General features: G+C 38.0%; 1 protein-coding gene across 12 annotated transcripts in view; it reads left to right on the plus strand.

The window, feature by feature from the left end:
- The window catches only part of NAV3 (neuron navigator 3), a 508,081-nt gene extending 491,367 nt beyond the window's left edge, over positions 1 to 16,714 (plus strand). For 11 of the 12 annotated variants that reach the window (XM_085045498.1, XM_085045490.1, XM_085045433.1 and 8 more), the window contains 10 exons: positions 2,243 to 2,340; positions 2,970 to 3,065; positions 3,311 to 3,479; positions 4,229 to 4,464; positions 6,461 to 6,615; positions 7,513 to 7,584; positions 8,019 to 8,215; positions 8,786 to 8,904; positions 11,695 to 11,898; positions 14,022 to 16,714. In XM_085045498.1, the coding sequence (XP_084901624.1) occupies positions 2,243 to 2,340; positions 2,970 to 3,065; positions 3,311 to 3,479; positions 4,229 to 4,464; positions 6,461 to 6,615; positions 7,513 to 7,584; positions 8,019 to 8,215; positions 8,786 to 8,904; positions 11,695 to 11,898; positions 14,022 to 14,141 (1,466 nt within the window). In that variant the 3' untranslated portion in view covers positions 14,142 to 16,714. The remainder of the gene's footprint in view (positions 1 to 2,242; positions 2,341 to 2,969; positions 3,066 to 3,310; positions 3,480 to 4,228; positions 4,465 to 6,460; positions 6,616 to 7,512; positions 7,585 to 8,018; positions 8,216 to 8,785; positions 8,905 to 11,694; positions 11,899 to 14,021) is intronic. The other variant, XM_085045444.1, reaches the window with a different exon arrangement.
- Positions 16,715 to 18,057: the final 1,343 nt, after the last annotated feature.

Below are 18,057 nucleotides of genomic sequence, written 5' to 3' on the forward strand. Positions count from 1 at the left end.
TGGGGGAAAGGACCAGAAAGAAGGGGAACAGGATTACTGGGAGAAGTGGTTGGACTCAATGATCTTAAGGATGTTTTCCAACCAAAATGATTCCATTATTCGATAAGCTTTATAAAATTTTTTGTGTTATTGTTCTAAATGTTTTTCTAGCATGCAAAGTAATTGCTTTTGGTTAAAAGAAATGAAAGATATAAGGGTGCCTAATGAGGAGTGGAGAATTTAATTTGATTATGAATCTTGAATTTTTGATCATTGCGATTATCATTTTGTTGCCATGCCAGAGAACTTGGAAGGGTGACAGCTTTCCACCAAGTCTTGTGGGATTTCTGAGACAGCTGGAGTACTACTGAACAAAAGTCTCTGAGATATGGACGGGTTAATCATGATGAGGACTAAGCTGAGAGAATTCAGGACTTTGGCTCTTCATATTATAAAAATGCGTTGCACTTTCTGGGAGCAATGTCTCCAGTTGTCCGTGGTCATCTGGAAATGACCAAAGCTATCCACTGTCACTAAGGGTAGGATGATGCCCTCCAGATAGGTGTGAGTGGTAAGGTGGTAAGGGGTTTGGGGGTTACAGACACCCCTGTTTAAGTCACTGGAGTGAAAGGAGCAAACAAGGACCAGTACAAGACTGGCTCAGAGTGCCAGAGCTCAGACAATAATTGAACTGAAGTAATCACAGCATGCCTAAAGAGGAGACCTGGCAGGGTGTAATTAAAACAATTAGTACCACCATGAAATTAGAGCCCCTTGGGCATCTTCTCAGCCCCTTGTGTCAATGAGAGAGCTCTTAGAAAGCGGAATTTTTTCTTTTGCTACAGAGTTTTTCTTCATTCCTAAAGACTTAGAGAAGAATGCATTTAAAGGGTTACATAAGGGTCATTGAGAGACTGCAAAATTTCACAGGGGGATCAGTTTTACTATAATTTGCCCTCAGACAAACTATGACATTATCAAAGCTCTTAGGTTTGCTCAAAGGTTTGTCAAATATGCCAAAACACAAGACAAGTGAAACATTCAGTCATGACATGGAAAAACTGTCTGCCTGGAACAAAGCAAGCATAAATTTATTGAAACTCACAAAAAAGAAAAAAAAATGCTTCTTTGTTTAACAATTAAAAAAAAAAAAACCAACAATCTGCATTTTAGATCTGTATATAAGTTATCAAAATTTTTACATGAAAGTTTTTTTTTAATACACTAATTGAAGTTATATTCATAAGCCTTCTTTGGTTTTTCTTTGAACAAGTGACTGATTCTTATTGGGACCTCATTTAATTTGGATGAAATCTGACCTTGTGCAGACTGTGTCATGAAGTCAATGTTTTTCACACTAAGTATGAACAGGGCTTAGGTTTATGGATTACTGTGCTGGCCTTTGAAGAAAATGCAAATCCATAATCTCACCTAATTTGATAGTTAGTTTAAATGTCTAACAGTAAAATCTCAGAGAGAACTTCTAGCGGAAGGCAGCAGTTTTATCACTTGCAATAATGCTTCAGGCCCAGCCTTTAATAGAAAATACATCTACTTTCTCATTTTAGGAGTTAATGAAGTGGTAGAAACAGAGGTGCAGAGCAGATCAAAATCACTCTTTACCTCCAAGAAAAATGAAGCCTTTCCTTAGAGGAATGGCTGAAAATAGAGTCACATATTCTGGATGAGTCCAAAGTGGTTTTCTAGGGAGGGGAAGAAAGGACTCTATCCATGGCATACATACAGAAAGTAAAGGGATCATGTGAAAAGTGAAATTAAATGCTATTTTACTTAACAACAAAAATATCAATGCAAAGGTTGTTGTTTTCTCTCCTTACAACATTCTAATGGGCACAAATGAGTGCCCAAAGACATAAATTTAATTCAGTTTTTAAACAACATTACTTTGTGAACATATGGTAATTTTGAGAAAGTTCCAAGAGGGATGGCAAAGACAAAACTATAATGCAAGATTTTATTTATTTATGGATTTCTTATTCATTTCCACATTATTAAAATTCCTAATATTGCTTCAAAAATTGACAACTTACAACTTTTTTTTCACTTCCAATAGAAATGGTAAATTAGGAATAAATACAGATCAGAACAATTGCAAGTTCTTGTCATGGCAGCCTTTCTTTTTAACCAAGTCATGGCAGCCATTCTTTTTAACCAGAAAATCCTTTGAACAAATATTGAACTGATGATGTGAACATTATTGATGTGATTTGTGAGACTGATCGCTTCCCTTCTTTTAATGTAGATATTTTGTTGGATGATGTCAGTGATGGAGCACTCCACAAAGAAGGTCATAGTGTCAAAATTTTAGTCACTATAAACAAGGGCTATAGTCGAGCCAAGGTAAGTGCATTAACTAGAGCAGAATTATAGCTCAAGCAAATACTGGAATTTAGTAACTCAATTTTTTTCCAGTATTGAAGGAAATACCCTGTAGATAGCAGCTCTCTTCTCTGTCATCCATCCTCAGTACAGTTAGGCACACTCCATAGATTAATGTCATATTGCCTCTTTCTGCCTTTGTGGTAGTTTAGACACTACCAATTCTCAGGTTAATTAGTAGTAGGATGTCCTGGGACTTGCAATCTCTGTTTAAAATTCATTATAAATTAGATCTATGCCTTGCAATCCTTAGGGTGCAACTGTGAATTTGCTGCTGAGAAATTGCATTGTCATGTTTTCATGTTCTGTGTTATAGAAAATTATAAATACAGGGCAACCTTTATTTTTAGACATCTCTTTAAAAACACAGATGCAATCAAAGAGCAGAATAAGATATTCTATATTTCCTTCTCTATAAATATGTACCAAAGTAATACTATCTGTATCTATTTCTGGCACAGAGATTATTACCAAAATTGTAATATCACATTCTAAATAATATTCTTATTCTTCATTGGGAAAACTGTGAATCTTCATAGAAAACTAAGTAGCACCATTTTTAGTCCAGTTTCCAAAATCTCTGCTTGCAGGATCAAAAGCCACATGCATACCTGATAGGATCAATTGGAGTCAGTGGAAAAACAAAATGGGATGTTTTAGATGGTGTAATCAGACGTCTCCTTAAGGTAAGACACTGAAAAATTAGCTTAAGTATTATTACAATCTTGGTTTTCATTTTAGAAAACTTCTGTATCCTCTGAGTTATCTTGCCAAGTTTTGGTTTGGTTTGGGGTTTTTTTGATCTATAGCTAATGCCGCTATTAAACTTTATCTTAATGTCACTGCTCTTTTTGTTATGACTGTAGGCTGTTTTCAAAATTGCTTTCATTCAATAAATATTTTTATGTCTTATGTTTTCATATCATTTCAGGAGTATATTTTCCGAGTGGATCCAACTACTAGCCTAGGTTTAAGCTCTGACTGCATTGCTAGCTATTGTATAGGGGATGTAATTAGAGCCCATAACCTAGAAGTGCCTGAACTGCTGCCTTGTGGATATCTGGTTGGAGATAATAACATCATCACTGTGAACCTGAAAGGTAAAACCCAAAGAATACTTCTGCAGATACTATAGAGTTCTACACTACAGTTCCCTATACTTTCATATTTATTTTTCTTACACCTGACCTTTCTGTATTGTTTCTAGTTCCAGGACATCTTTATCACATAAACGGGCTGTAAGATGTTGCATAATATTTAGTGCAGTGCAGCCTTTAGAGGGAAATCTAAGAATATTTGTCCTCCCCTGCCTGACTGCCAAATCACAACAAAGTACAGACTTCTAAACAGTGGCAAAAAAACCAACCCCAAAACACAGATTACGATGAGAGATATTTATGTTTTATTCAGTTCCACAGGAAAAATTCTATACATTTCAAAAGCTCTAGGGATTTGCTATTGGAGGGGAGAGGGGCCTTCAGAAGAATTTTACATACATTGATGTGACAACTGGTAACCCTTGTGGCTGTCACTTTGACCTTTTTTTGTCATCGTTGCCAGTAATGTCTGAAACATACATCTTTGCCTCACTGAGCCTTCTCTTCATGTTTACTTTGATTGTATCTCTCCCGCTCATCTCTTTTCACTACTGATGTTTAATTTTTTGTGGAAAGATACCAGTATTTCCATAGTAAAGAAGTCCTTAATAGGGATTTGATTTAGAAAATTTGATTTAAGAAGTATCTTACTTGCTTTGGGCATAGTACTGATGTAGTTGGGTGCTGGGCCAAATACCTACCTTAGCAAGGATAAGACAAGCCTTTTTTTTTTTTTTTCCTTTTGTCCCCAGGAGTGGAAGAAAACAGTTTGGACAGTTTTGTGTTTGACACATTAATTCCTAAGCCAATTACCCAACGGTACTTTAATTTACTGATGGAGCATCGCAGAATTATTCTGTCGGGACCCAGTGGCACAGGAAAGACCTATTTAGCTAACAGGCTGGCTGAATATATTATAACTAAATCTGGCAGAAAAAAAACTGAGGATGCAATTGCAACTTTTAACATAGATCACAAGTCAAGCAAGGTAAGTTACAGTGAAAAACGTAATCTATTGCCCAGTTTGTAGTGATGATGCAAGACAGATTCTATTAATTGGTGTACTCTTTTGCTGTTGAGTTAGCATTTCTTCTACAAGAATTCAGTCTCCAATCCCAGTGATATACAGGAACCAGATCTTTCTGTTCTAAACAAACCATTGAAGCACTGTGAAGGAAATCTCAATTTTCCCTCTCTTGAGGAAACCCACTTTAAGTATAGATGCAAAGTCAAAGTCCTATGTAAACTAAATTTTTGGAGTGTCTGTAATTCCTTTGTCAGAAGGTTGGATATACAGTAATACTATATAGTATACTTAATATATAGTGTCACTTGCTTCTTTATGGTGATAACATCAGCCTTTGTTAGCAAAGATTTCAAAGTGGAAATTTGGAATTATTATCCTGGGCTCAGTTTTTTAATCAGCACTGGGAAAATACAACTGTCATGATTTCTGGTGTGCATCTGTCAGGAAGCTGACCGTACTGAAATTGCCTCACACATCATGTCATATTCACATTGATTTACATAGCTCAGATTATCAGGCTTCTAGCATGGCTACTGTGCTAGCCACAGATAATACTAGTCACTTGGCTGTCCTGAATTGGGTGTACTCCTAACTTGGTACCTGGGGGGAAAAAAAAGGGTTTTTGCAGAGGTTTCTGATTTGCATAGAACATAATGAATGCTAACATACTATAAAAAGAAAGAACATGCAGATCCCAAAGGGGCAAGAAAACCATTGCAGTGAAAACAACAGCTTTTCACTGTCTTTATACAGAGGATTTGTGATGCCATTTACTTTGGCAGGGAATGTGTTTATGCTTTATTGTTACACTATACACATCTGTAAAGAAAATTGTCCCACAAAAGAGCAGGCTTTTGGATTTCTGGGAAATTGCTTGGTCTGTGTGTTTTGGCATTTGGCTGTTGGTTTTTGGATTGGATTGCTTGGGTTTTTTTTTTTTTCCTTTTTCCTTTACTTCTATCAAAATTTATATAAAACTTTTGAGTTTGTAATAAAAAGAAAGAAAATGCAACACTGTCAAATACCAAGGGTGTTTGAATAACACAGATGGTACTATTCCATGGAAGAAACCCATAATGTTCCCTTAGAGACACCTGATCTTAAAAAGGCAAAGAAAAATCTTTCTTGAAATAAAAAAGGCGCATATTCCCACAAAAGAAAAGATTCTGCTGTCCCTGATCCAGAAAACAAAATGGCAATAGGAACTTTGTCCATAATACTGAGCATTTGCAACCCTGACAAAATTAGATACCTGTAGGGATACAGCTGTAAAACTTGACTAGCCCAGATCCTCAAGAGCAACAGAGTGTTGGAAAAGATATGAAATGTTTTGATTATAGAAAACTCTCTTTTACTTCTGAACTAAACAGCAGCCAGACAGCTGACAGGAAAGAAGAATTTACACAACAGGTTTTACTATGAGGTGTGATAAAACATCTCCAAGAGGGCAGGCAGATTGTCAGTGAGGGTGCTGAAAGGAGAGATCTAAAGGAGCAGTGCAATACACCAAAACTGTGAGACAATGTGGTTGGGCTTTTTAGTACATAAATGTGGTATTCCTAAGAGTGAAAGTCCAAAAATTAATGTGAGTATCTCAGCCCATTGGAAATGGCATATTTTGTTGCAACCTGTTTTCCTCTGGAGATGAGATATTTTATCAGCAAATTTCTAGGAATATATCCACCAACTCAGAATGCTTCAGTCATTTGCCTCCTGTTTAGCACCTTTGTTTTTCCTCACATGTGGCTTCAATGTTGCCCTGTGTAAGCGGCATGTTTTCCTTCTTGTGCAGATCCAGCTGAGTAATCCACAGAAGAAAAACTCTTTAGCAGTCATTTTATCTTTCTGAATTTTTTTCCAGTGAAATTACATGAATGGTCTAATTGGATTAATCTTTTCTGGGCTTGGGGCATGTTTTTGTGATTTTGTTTTTGTTTTTTTATTATTTCTGCTGAAGGATCTGCGACAATATCTAGCAAATCTAGCTGAGCAGTGCAGTGCTGACAACAATGGTGCTGACCTCCCTGTTGTCATAATTCTTGATAACCTTCACCACATCAGTTCACTAAGTGACATCTTCAATGGTTTCCTCAACTGTAAATACAATAAATGGTAGGTAGTAGCTCTTCTCTCTCCTTTCACACATTTTGCAATTAAAACAGTAAAAGCTCATTGTTATTTTGCAAACTAAAATGTCCCAGGGAAAACTTAGACTCGCATAGGCCATCTGCAAGGCTCTTATGTGTTTCAATAATTTTAACCCTCTTCAGCCAACTGTCTCTTAGTTGTCTCCTTCACTTCATTTACATGACTCCCATGCTTCTCAGTGAGATGTAAATGTACCACAAAATTTAAGAATGTACTGAAACACTTGGCTAAATTATAGTCTTATCCTTTGTACCCTGTCAGATTACACAAGCTCATTAGTACCATGAGAACATCTTACACTTTGTAATAGTGGAATTTGGGATAAACCATGCCATGCAGAAGCAGCTGTGTGTTTAGCTGATTTGCCCTTCCTAAAGTTTTCCTGCAGCAGGACAGAAGTACAAAGTTGGCTGACTGTCCTTTTTTTTCAAGTAAGAGTAAAAATAATGTTTTCTAGAACTTTTACTGGCCTATAATATTTGTTATTTCTGCTGTAACAGTAACATCATAGGGACTTCCCTTCATAAAATCATTGTGTGCAATATCTTACTCATGAGATTCACTGGCCTTTGAAATTAAAATGCTAAGCCTACTGCCAAATTGTGAATTACATTAAGACAGGGTTGCTTCATTTAATTCTTCATTACAGATGAGTGCTAGTAAACCACATACGTGCAAAGAGGGAAATCATACAAGAATAGACATATTCAAAAGGGCACCTCAGAAATACTTTAAATCTATGACTACAATACATCCAGAGACTCTTTTGAAATTAGCCTAGTGCAGATAATAAAAAGGAATATACTCTGAATATTTGAATGAATTCTCCCTCAGAAAGTCCTACTGCTTTTATCTTTCCAGTCCCTATATTATTGGAACCATGAACCAGGGAGTTTCTTCTTCACCAAATCTGGAGATGCATCACAATTTCAGGTACATTCACTCCATATTTACTGTGGCCATGTTTGCACAGCTCCCTGCTTCTAAGCCCAGTTATTTGACAAATATTGATCTTGTGTCTCATCACAGTAAAGTATTTTAGTTTCAGTGTCTCACCTTTATTGATGGGTCTCTGAATGATGTTGGGGAATGGTAAAAGAAATAAGATAGTGTCTGGCACCTCTAGCAAGTTGCTGAAGATGATTGCATTCCTGCATTTCATTTGTCTTCAGCAGCATCTTGAATCCCTGCTGGAACCTGAAATGGCTGTGTTGAAAAAGTGAGCAATAATTAGGTTTACTGGAGCAGTTTTATACTTGCTGACTAATGAGACTCAGAAGCTTATGACATTACTTTCATCTATATGTTTAAGAGGAAATAATGTATTTGCTATTCATTGCTGCTTGACATTTATCTCTTCTACCCAGGTGGGTGCTGTGTGCAAATCACACAGAGCCTGTTAAAGGTTTCTTAGGCAGATATCTGAGAAGGAAACTGATTGAAACTGAAATAGAAAAGAACATACGCAATAATGAGCTTATCAAAATCATTGACTGGATCCCTAAAACATGGCATCATCTCAACAGCTTCCTAGAAACGCACAGCTCTTCAGATGTAACCATTGGTGAGTCCTTTGGTGGAATGGTTTGAAATAAGGGTGCAAGCTGAACATTTTGGAGATTTTGATGAATTTTGTTTTTTAAATAGTCATATCTCAATGGGAAGTACAACATAGGTGTGGGGAATAGGTCTAGTTATCAGCAAGATTGAAATGAAAATGGAGTTTCCTGGTAGTTCTTCCTTTGTTGCTAAAGACTTTCAAGTAAAATACAATTTTAAAAAAATTACCCCAATAGTAAGTTTTTTTCTTCCTCCTGCTTTTACACTGCAGTATAATTACAGCAATAAAAACCCTTGGACCTGAGGTCTTTTAATGGAATAATTATGTTAGCAAAGATGTCAGCTTTTACATAGCTTTGCCATAAAACTTGTAAGTGTTCATCAGGCCCTAAAATTGAACTAAATGACACCAGTTCATTTTTAATAACAGGAGACTGTTAGCTCCTTTAGTGTAGTCCTATTTTGGTATTCTCTGTACTTGAACTGTTCCAGTACTCCTCTTTTAATTTTGCGAAGATTATTTTAAGTGTGTTTCCCAGTTCCACCTTTTTTAATACACAGCTTGACTTCTCAGGTCCCCGTCTCTTCCTCCCTTGCCCTATGGATGTTGATGGCTCCAGAGTGTGGTTCACAGACCTCTGGAACTATTCCCTGGTTCCATACCTTCTGGAAGCTGTGAGAGAAGGACTCCAGGTATGTAATTTGTTTCCTAGAAATTTTTTTAATTTCTTTCAAAGGCTTTCTCCAAGCTACTTTTAACCAATGCATCCGGCTATGAATGCTGTTGCATTTGCAAGAGGAAGATCTTTGGAGGGGTTACAGAAGGCAGACTCAAATTCCTTTTGACCTGCTCTTACTCTGATGTAATATTTGGCTTTGTCTGCTCCAGCACTAAAATATTTTGTATTTATGAGGAGGGTTTCTCCTCTGTGACTGGAGGAAGGTGGTTTTTTTCCCCATTGTTTAATGAGTTCCCAGTATGGCTAAATACAGCTCGGATTGTCGCCCTGAGTCAAGGCAGTCTCAGTCTACCCCTGAATGGAACAGTTAATGAGCAGTTAATAAGGTGCAAGAAAATAACTTTGGTCTGTGTAATCCTCTACCAGCTACATACACATGTAGGTACACAGGCTTGTGTAAAAAAGCTTTTGAACAAGGATGTTTTCATGGAATCATGGGAAGGCTTCGGTTGGAAGGGACATTAAAGATCATCTAGCTCCTGCCCTCCTGTCATGGGCACTAAACCAGGTTGCTCAGAGGCCCACCAACCTGGCCTTGAACACTTCCAAGGATGCGTCACCTACAGCCTGTCTGGACAATCTGTTCCAGTGCTTCACCATCCTCTGAGTAAAGAATTTCTTCTGAACATCTAATCTAAATTTCGTCTCTCTTAGTTTAAAACCATTCTCCTTTGTCCTGTCACTAACTGCCCACATTTAGAAGTTGTTCTCCCCCTTTTTTATGAGACACTTCAAGTACTAGAAGGTTTCAATGAGGTCTTCCCCAGGAGGATAACTCTCCAGGTAATACGATAGGAGGTTAGGATTTCAGATAATTCCACATCTTTGGAGCAAACCTAAATTTTTACATTAATCCATTCTTTTTATTCTTTTGCCCCCCAAATCTTTAATTGGCTTTCTCCCTTTTTTTTTGGTTGGTTTTTTTTTGTTTGTTTGTTTGTTTTGTTGTTTGTTTATGCGCTGCAATTCTATTCCCTCTAAAAAGATGCTTTGTGGAAAGGCATTTTTTTCCACACATGACACCAAAAGAAATTACTATATGGCACAGAGGGGATTGTTACAGACTAGGCAAAGAGCTGTGTAAGCAGCTGCAGTTTCTTTATCACCTTGTATTGACACAGTGACATACTGATGCAATGGAGGTTTAGAATCTTCCTGTTGAATATCTCATGCTTTCCTAAAACTGCTTATCTCTCTGGGAATTACAGTGTTTATGCCTTGTGCAGAAAACTGCCAAAACATTTGATAGAACAGCCACAGTGAGATTAACAGCACTTGTTTAGACCAGCTATAAAAATGCAGTGATATTCTTCATGCTCATATTTTCCCAAGCTTACAGGGTCACTGCTTAAATGAAAACTTCAGTTGTGAAGCAGAAGATGGCAGCATATAGAAGAAAATGTTTGTTTCATGAGCTGTACCAATTTTTAGCTGCTTTGGGTAGCTTCCACAGAATAAAATTATTAATAATAAACAGAAATCTTTTGTATCATGTAATTAAGTGTTCCTGGAACCAAAGATGGGTAAAAACTGCCTTTCTAGACAGGTACTTTGCAAACACCCTTGTCAGACATAGGATTTACAAGCCTTGCTGTAGATTCCAGAAAAGATTTAGTCGCTGTTAATCTCAGATGAAAGGAAGTGCTAGAGCTTGGTGTTAGCCACCTACCTTCCTGAGAAACACTTCCTCTTGGCTTATTTAGGCAGATCCCTGTTGTAGCCTAGCCTCAGTGTAGGGCAGGAGGAGTCTAAGTACCTATGTGCCTAACATAGGGAACTTGGTTGCCTAACCTGAAACTCGGGATTCAGCAAGTGCCTGGCAGCAGGTGTTGCAGTGATAAGCACAACTCATCACTCTGCCTTTATCACTAAAGTCTTCCCATTTGACTCCTATTAGGAGTGCAGCCCATCTATATCCTCCATGAGTGTGTGCCCTGCCCATAGCATGGTGTTCCTTGGATTGCATGAGACTGAGGCAGGAGAAATTGCAAAAAGCCCTGGTGAATGTCTCCCCATCCCCATATGTCCTTGTCACAGCTAAGGAAATCTTTAAAGCAGCAAGCAACAGCAAATAACTGACTGCAATATTCAGTTAACATGTTGCTTGTGAACAGCAATGCATAGAGGGGTGCATTTTAGTGAGGAAGCTACCAGATCTCCTAAAATTACAATATTCTCATTCTTCCTTCCTCTGTCCTCCTTCCAGATTCATAAGTATTTTACTGCTTCATAATAGAGAAAAATACATCCCTTGTGAAATTCTTAATAAATTAACCTTCGAAAAGTTCTCACACTTGCGATGTGGGCAGATGTCTGTGTCTGCATCTCATTTTGCTAGGAGAACTGAACAGTCTGTACTGACACCTTCTAATTCACTTCAAACAAAATCCAATTAACTTGAAAGCTTTTGATAGGTCTGTGTTAATTTCCCTCATATGCCTTAAGCAAATTACCTGAAGGTGTGATTTCATGTTGTATCAAGAACTTGTGGCTCCCACTGTTGTCTACAAGTCTCACTAGTTATGGAGTGTTTTTCAACTTGCAGCCACTCTGTGTATTGAAGTAGCATTAGTGGAGATGATCTGGTCTTCTTACGGTCTTATTATATGTGGGTGCTGAGAACATCTGAAAGCAAACCACTTTGTGAAATGGTTTAGATGTTTGTGATTACTCTTTCCTCTGCTATTACAACTGGTATTGAAAACTCTGTGGAGTACTTACCTGTGTTATATCCATAATACAGATGTACGGTAAGAGGGCACCCTGGGAGGATCCCTCCAAGTGGGTAGCTGATACCTATCCATGGAGCTCTGCAACTCTACAGCATGAGTGGCCATCACTACTTCAGTTAAGACCCGAAGATGTTGGTTATGAAGGTTATGCATCAGCAAAAGAAGGAACAACCTCTAAGCATGTTCCGCAGACTGATACGGAGGGGGATCCCTTGGTAAGATTCAAACTTTCGGGAAAAGGCTTTTCAGTGTGCACTTTACTGTCACATGTTAAAATGTACACTGTGCAGCAAAATCTACTGTGCACCTGTTTCAAAATAAGCTTTTAAAATAAATACTACTATAATTAATTAAAATGTTGAAAATGAAAAGAAGCAGGAGGGCATGTATCACCATTTCCCATCTGCCCAGAAGTGTATCTGTTCTTCATCATTATATTGTTTGGGTACCACTCTTCAGCAACTTATTAATCAATTTTATGATAAAAATATCTTTCTGCATTTGGCAGTTCTTCATGTACATTATACAAATGAAGGACTGCAATATTCACATTATCTAACTTGTCTATCATAGGGAGTTGAGAGAAAATAGAAATTAGACAGCTATCATTCCATTCTTCAGAATATTTCAAGATAACTCATGACTGTAAAACAGTCTTAATGTACAAGGAATGCGAGTGTGGTGGCGTTAAATTACAAGAGGTTGATTTCCCTCAATGCCATGTATTGTTTTATTTAAATTCGATCCCAGACATTTGGGTTTACCATTGCCTCCTCCAATAATGAGCTATTAAAATGCATATGTTGAGCTGCTATTCTTGTGCTGTGCTTTCTCTATGGACTGTCTTTATCACAATTCAAAATACCATTTTAGAGAACTGTATTTGTGTAATACAGGCAGCCCTTGGAAAAGAGAATTTCTTGGAGAAAAATGCATTTAACTCTTAACAGTGTTAAGAAAATGGCTCCTCAGCCTCTCTATTTCATGTTCAAACACAGACCTTGCATCCTGAAGAAGTGTAGAAAATAATCTAATTTGAATTCCCCTCCTAGTCCATAAGCTTTCAGATTCTGACCCTGTGATTTGCTCTCCCAGAGAGTATATTGGACAGGCTTCCAGCTCAGCAGAGTCTCCACTATGGTGAAGACACTTGGGCAGCCTGAGTTCGGTGTCCATTCATGCTGGCTCCCTGCACAGTACAGATGTGGTCAGCATCTGTACCTGAGTAGACAGCAGAAGTTTGAAAGTTGTGACTGAAGGGTTTGCACCTGCCTCCAGTGAAGGCAGACACTACACTTGTGGAAACAAGACATGTCATGTGCAGGCTGTATGGAGCACCCACTGCACGTGTCCTGTGTTCACAAGCATGGATACCTATTAAAGCTTCAGCAAAAGCTACACAAAAGTGTTGAACATTGTTCCATGCCTAGAGAAAACTTCACTGTGCAGCTTCAAAGCATAGAGATGTAAGGATTTCAGAGCAAACTGAAAATAGGGGCTTAAAACACAAACAGATAAGAATACATCTTTCTCTTTGGTTGTCTGCTTTTTGTAACGATGGTGTATTTATTCCTTGAAAACAACTAAAATAATGTCAACATTGCTTGCAGTCCTGAGCATAGTGGCAGAAGTGGATGCTTTATAAATAAAATCCTGACCATTATACAGAGTTAGGCATCAAGCATCCCAGTAATTTTCTGGGTCTTAATGCTGTGATTTGATGATTTTCAGATGGATTTCAGGTACCAGCAATCCCTAAATTAAGGGGGCTCTACTCTCCTGAGTAGGAGGATCTGTTGCGGTTCTCCTCCTGAAGTCAGCCCCTCAGCAGCAGATGGGACTCATTTATGAAGCAGCTGGCATCAGTCCACCCCTCTCTCATTCCCTCCCCATCTTTCTCTTGTAGAGGGGGTACGTTACTGTGATTATGTTTTCAGTTGCTTTTCGAGTGTAATGCATCTCTACCATCCAAAAATTATCTGGAAGCTTGACTGTCTCCAAATATGGGCCCAGATGTCCAGCTGAGATACAGCTTCCTTCCTCTGCCAGTGTTGCAGCTGCAGCTGGCCTCACCCCTGAATTAAAGAGAGTTATCAAGCAGCTTAATTGTGTCCCTCTGGCTCTCTGGACCTTTAAACTTCTATTTAAAAACCAGAAGGTAATGAAAAGAGTGCCAGTAGGAGCCGCTAACACCCTGCCCTTTCTGAAGTTCTTTTGTACAGCCCCTCAGCTAGGTACCAGCACACCTCATACAGCAAAGGAGCTTAATTAAATTTTAACACGGTCACTGCAGTATTAAATGAGATGAGATTATGTAAACATTGCTTTCTTCTTTCAGATGAATATGCTAATGAGGCTTCAAGAGGCAGCCAACTATTCGAGTGCACAGAGCTGTGACAGTGATAGCACCAGCCACCATGATGACATTTTGGATTCATCCCTTGAATCAACTCTCTGAAAGGGACAAATCTTGCTGTAGGATGATGGTAAAATCTGTTTCCAATAGAACACTGCCAGTATTAAAGCAGCACACTGAGGTCTCTGAGTAAGAATGGTGTGCTGTAGGTAGGCAGGAGACCTAACTCTGCAAAGTCAGGAAGAAAAATTGAAGTGGAAAGCTTGAATTAGTTTAATTTCAAGGCATTTCAATACCTATGGAGCCAAGTGAGACTCCATTTGTCAACTGGAAAGTGCCCTAGACCAAGGGCATCTGAGCAGATTGCACATGTGTTAGCCAAACTGGAATTTTTTTTTTCCCCTTACCCTCTTTCTGTCTTTCTATCTCTCTCTCTCTGTTTCTCTGTACAAGTTTACAGTGAAACTTCTTTGGGTTTTTTTCCTTTAGTTTTCCCTGAGGTGCTGCATGAACAATGCAGTCTCTAATTATCTTCTAGCCTCTATTGTGCCACATGGTGCTGGTCACAGGACGGCAGTGGTGTTTCTGTTATACACCACTGCCCATTCCAAAATGAGTAAAAGATGATAGTAACTCAGAAAGCACAAACAGTATTGTGCAATCACCAGAAAACATGACTGTGATATGCTGGATAAGTGCCAATTTAATTCTAACTGCCATGGTCACGGTGATGCGCTCCATCAAGTTTTTAGTATAAAAGTCACAGATTTTATAAAGTTATTTTTACCACAAGGGTCTTTTTTAACCGCCTGCCCACTCCTTAACAACAGTTTTCTACCAATTATTAACCAACACTGATTAAAGGCTTTTTAGGGCTTCATTTGTTTGAGCCTTTTCAGTGAAAGAGGGAACATTTCTTATGGTGCTGTCTCACTGCCTTAAAACAGATTTCTAGAACAGTTTTACAGTTGGTTTAATTCCTAAACCATTGGTAATTTACACTGTTTTTTTCTTCATTTACTAATGAGAAAACATCAGTTAACATAGTAGCCTCATATCTGTATATCATGATTTTTTAAAGTAATGGATACGAGAAAGAACAGTTGCTATATAATATTTTTATCTTGTGAATAGATTTCTCTGCCTACCCTCAGAAGTACACAAGGAACCCAAACCCACTTTCACTGCCACCTAAATGCTGACAAAATCGGCTCAAATCCATTTGGTCCCAAGGAACGGAATTTTTGGAGGATAGATGTTTTGAATACTTATCCAGCAGAGCTGGATGCACTTGATGCAGCATGAGCACAAATATATGGGTTTTTTTTTTCCTTTTTCTAGTTTCAGCATGTTGTTTTGATTGCTATTGTTGTACATGAAGAATTCAGCATAAAAGGACAGTGAAGCAGTGATGTCCACTGTGGAAGAGGAAGAGTTTATACTGTAAAAGTGGGTTGGTTTTGCACAGTCTACTGGGTGGGTATTGTAAATATAGAGAAAAAAAAAAGAGAAAAAAAAGAAAAAAAAAAGCCTTGCACAAATCGAATCAAAAACAAACAAACAAAAAAAAATTGTATTTTATTCTGTTGGTGTTAAGAGATGTTTCACTTGCTGAGATTTCCTGTATGTTGCAAACAAATACAGAATGCAAAACCTAAAAGCTATTATTACCTGGTGTGTTTGTCCTGTACTTACAGTTGCTATAACTATGCAGGAGCTATCAATGCTACAGTCAGCACGTTTCAATATCTATATGAAGCCAATACATTTTGGGGGGAAAAGTCTGAAAATGTTTTAAGTTCATATGTCACGGCAGGCTACAACTAGACTGCATTCAGACTGCTCAGAGTAATCAGAAACACTCCTTTACCACAAGAGCAGTGAGGTTCAATAGGTGCACATGAACAAGGAGGTACCTAAGGGCTCTGGCATTGTGTAGTCACATACTGTTCACCTCCATGGATGTTACCTTCGGGATGTGTATCTGGTGCTATTCACTCCTCGTGGCCGCCCTGGGGCCACCTGCTGTAACTTAAAGAAATCAATGCAGTTTCCAAATGGCACTGAGCTGCATTGCTGAATCTAGAGGTTCCTACACGGTGCTATTGCCCTAATAAAACTCTGAATTTATGCATGTAGGATTCAGTCCGGCCAACATCGTGCCCCCCAAATCTGGATCCATTTCTGATGCAAAATGTCATCTCATACACCTTGACTGACTCAAAGAACTAAAGCAAAGCTGCTCTTTCTTGTACCTGTGCTCTGAGCAAACCTGCAAATCTTTTCCTGCCATATTTAGCTCACAAACACACAATATTACATATACAAAACTTCCTGCAATACATCTCAGTGAGTCCACCTAGTTTACAACTCAGAAATTGTTTGTGAAACATTTGTCTGTACACATTTTATATTTTGTACATTTTTGATGTAACATATCTTGTAAATAGACAGAAACAGTGAAATAAATCATCTGAAAATTTTTGTAGTCTTTGTAAAACCCTAATAATAAGTATTTGGTGTCATCGGACTTAACTGGATGATGTATTTTCTATTGGTTCATTGTTCCTCTAGCTTGTAAACCAGCTTGCGTATTTTTTTTTTTTTTGCAGGTGTGCACACTGTATCTGTCTAAATTATTACTTTGCCATTAAAGTGGAATTATTTATTGAAAACACAGTCTGGTGTTTTTGCAGTCAGGACCACTTTGCAGATACTATTTTAAATATGTGAACATATAAACAAAATGACAGACTAAAGGATGTGATTTTTCTGTATTCAGCAGAACTAATCTCTGTAGAAACAAAATTAAGTACTGTTTCCAGTTCCAGAGATTCAGCAGGATTTTTGAATGGCTACTTCCTTGGTTGGGATAGGTTGTGCTATTCAGAGACAGCTTCACAATCTCCCTCTTCTCAGGATTATTTTAAAATACAGGTCTATAGATTTTAGTCATGAAAAACCTGTCCAGAACCGGTGAAGTACAATGCCTTATTTTAAAACTCAAACAACTTACAGTCACTTCCTCAGCAGGTATACATCAATATTATTTCACAGGAAGTCAAAGGAAGAAAGTAGATTTGTGTTAGTCACCTAATCATAGACTTTGAGTTTGGAAGAGATCATTATGCTCCTGCAAGTTGCAGCACCTCAGCTGTAAGGTCAGTAATTTCTCCTGAAAGTGCAATATCCCAGGAAAGACCTTTAGACATACCACTACTGAGTAGAAGATCCATCACCTTGTTAACAATGTGGATAATTATTCACTGGGTTGTTTGGGTTTTTGTAGTGCTTTATTTGCAGTTAGATCTTACCTATCACTTTTCCGAGAGAATAATATCCCATACTGTCCTTTGTTATGCCCTTTCTTCTTATATTGAAAAGCCAGCCACAATCAAAAACATCTTTACATCTTTTACAACAGTCTTCTTTGCTTGTATTTTTGCTAAGAGCAGCAGCTTGCTCATTCCTAGCTTTTCACAATAAGTTGTGCCTTTCAGACCTCAGCATGTTTATTGCAGGACTTTCTGACTATGTGACTTATCAGAGTGCATTCTGAAACGTAGGTCTGAGAGTTGCACACGGCATTCCTGTCGTGGTTTTACATTTGCTATAAACAGAGCTAATATCACCTTCCTACTCCCACTTCATATTTTCCCTGCTTAGGCTTCAGGGCTGACATTCACTCTCTAATTGCATCATCCCACTGCAAGCTCATGTTCAGTTAATTATCTACCAAGACCCTGACTTCTTTTCATGTTCTATCATTTTGAAATACTTAGTCCAATCCTCTCTATATAAACTATGCTCTTTCTTCCTTAGATGTATGAGTGCAAATTTATCTGTATTAAAACAGGGTATTCAAATCAGCCCACCCTACTAAATGATTAATTCTCTACAATTGTCATCTGTCTAATTTACAGCTTCACCAACTTCCATAATTTCCAAAACCTGCACTGTCATTTTACTTCATCTTTCAGTTTATACATGAAGGTAGTAAGTTATGCTTTGTCAAGAG

This window comes from Lichenostomus cassidix, chromosome 1Aa (genome assembly GCF_008360975.1).
Source record: "Lichenostomus cassidix isolate B80296 chromosome 1Aa, HeHo_3.0, whole genome shotgun sequence".
In the NCBI taxonomy this organism is placed as follows: Eukaryota; Metazoa; Chordata; class Aves; order Passeriformes; family Meliphagidae; genus Lichenostomus; species Lichenostomus cassidix.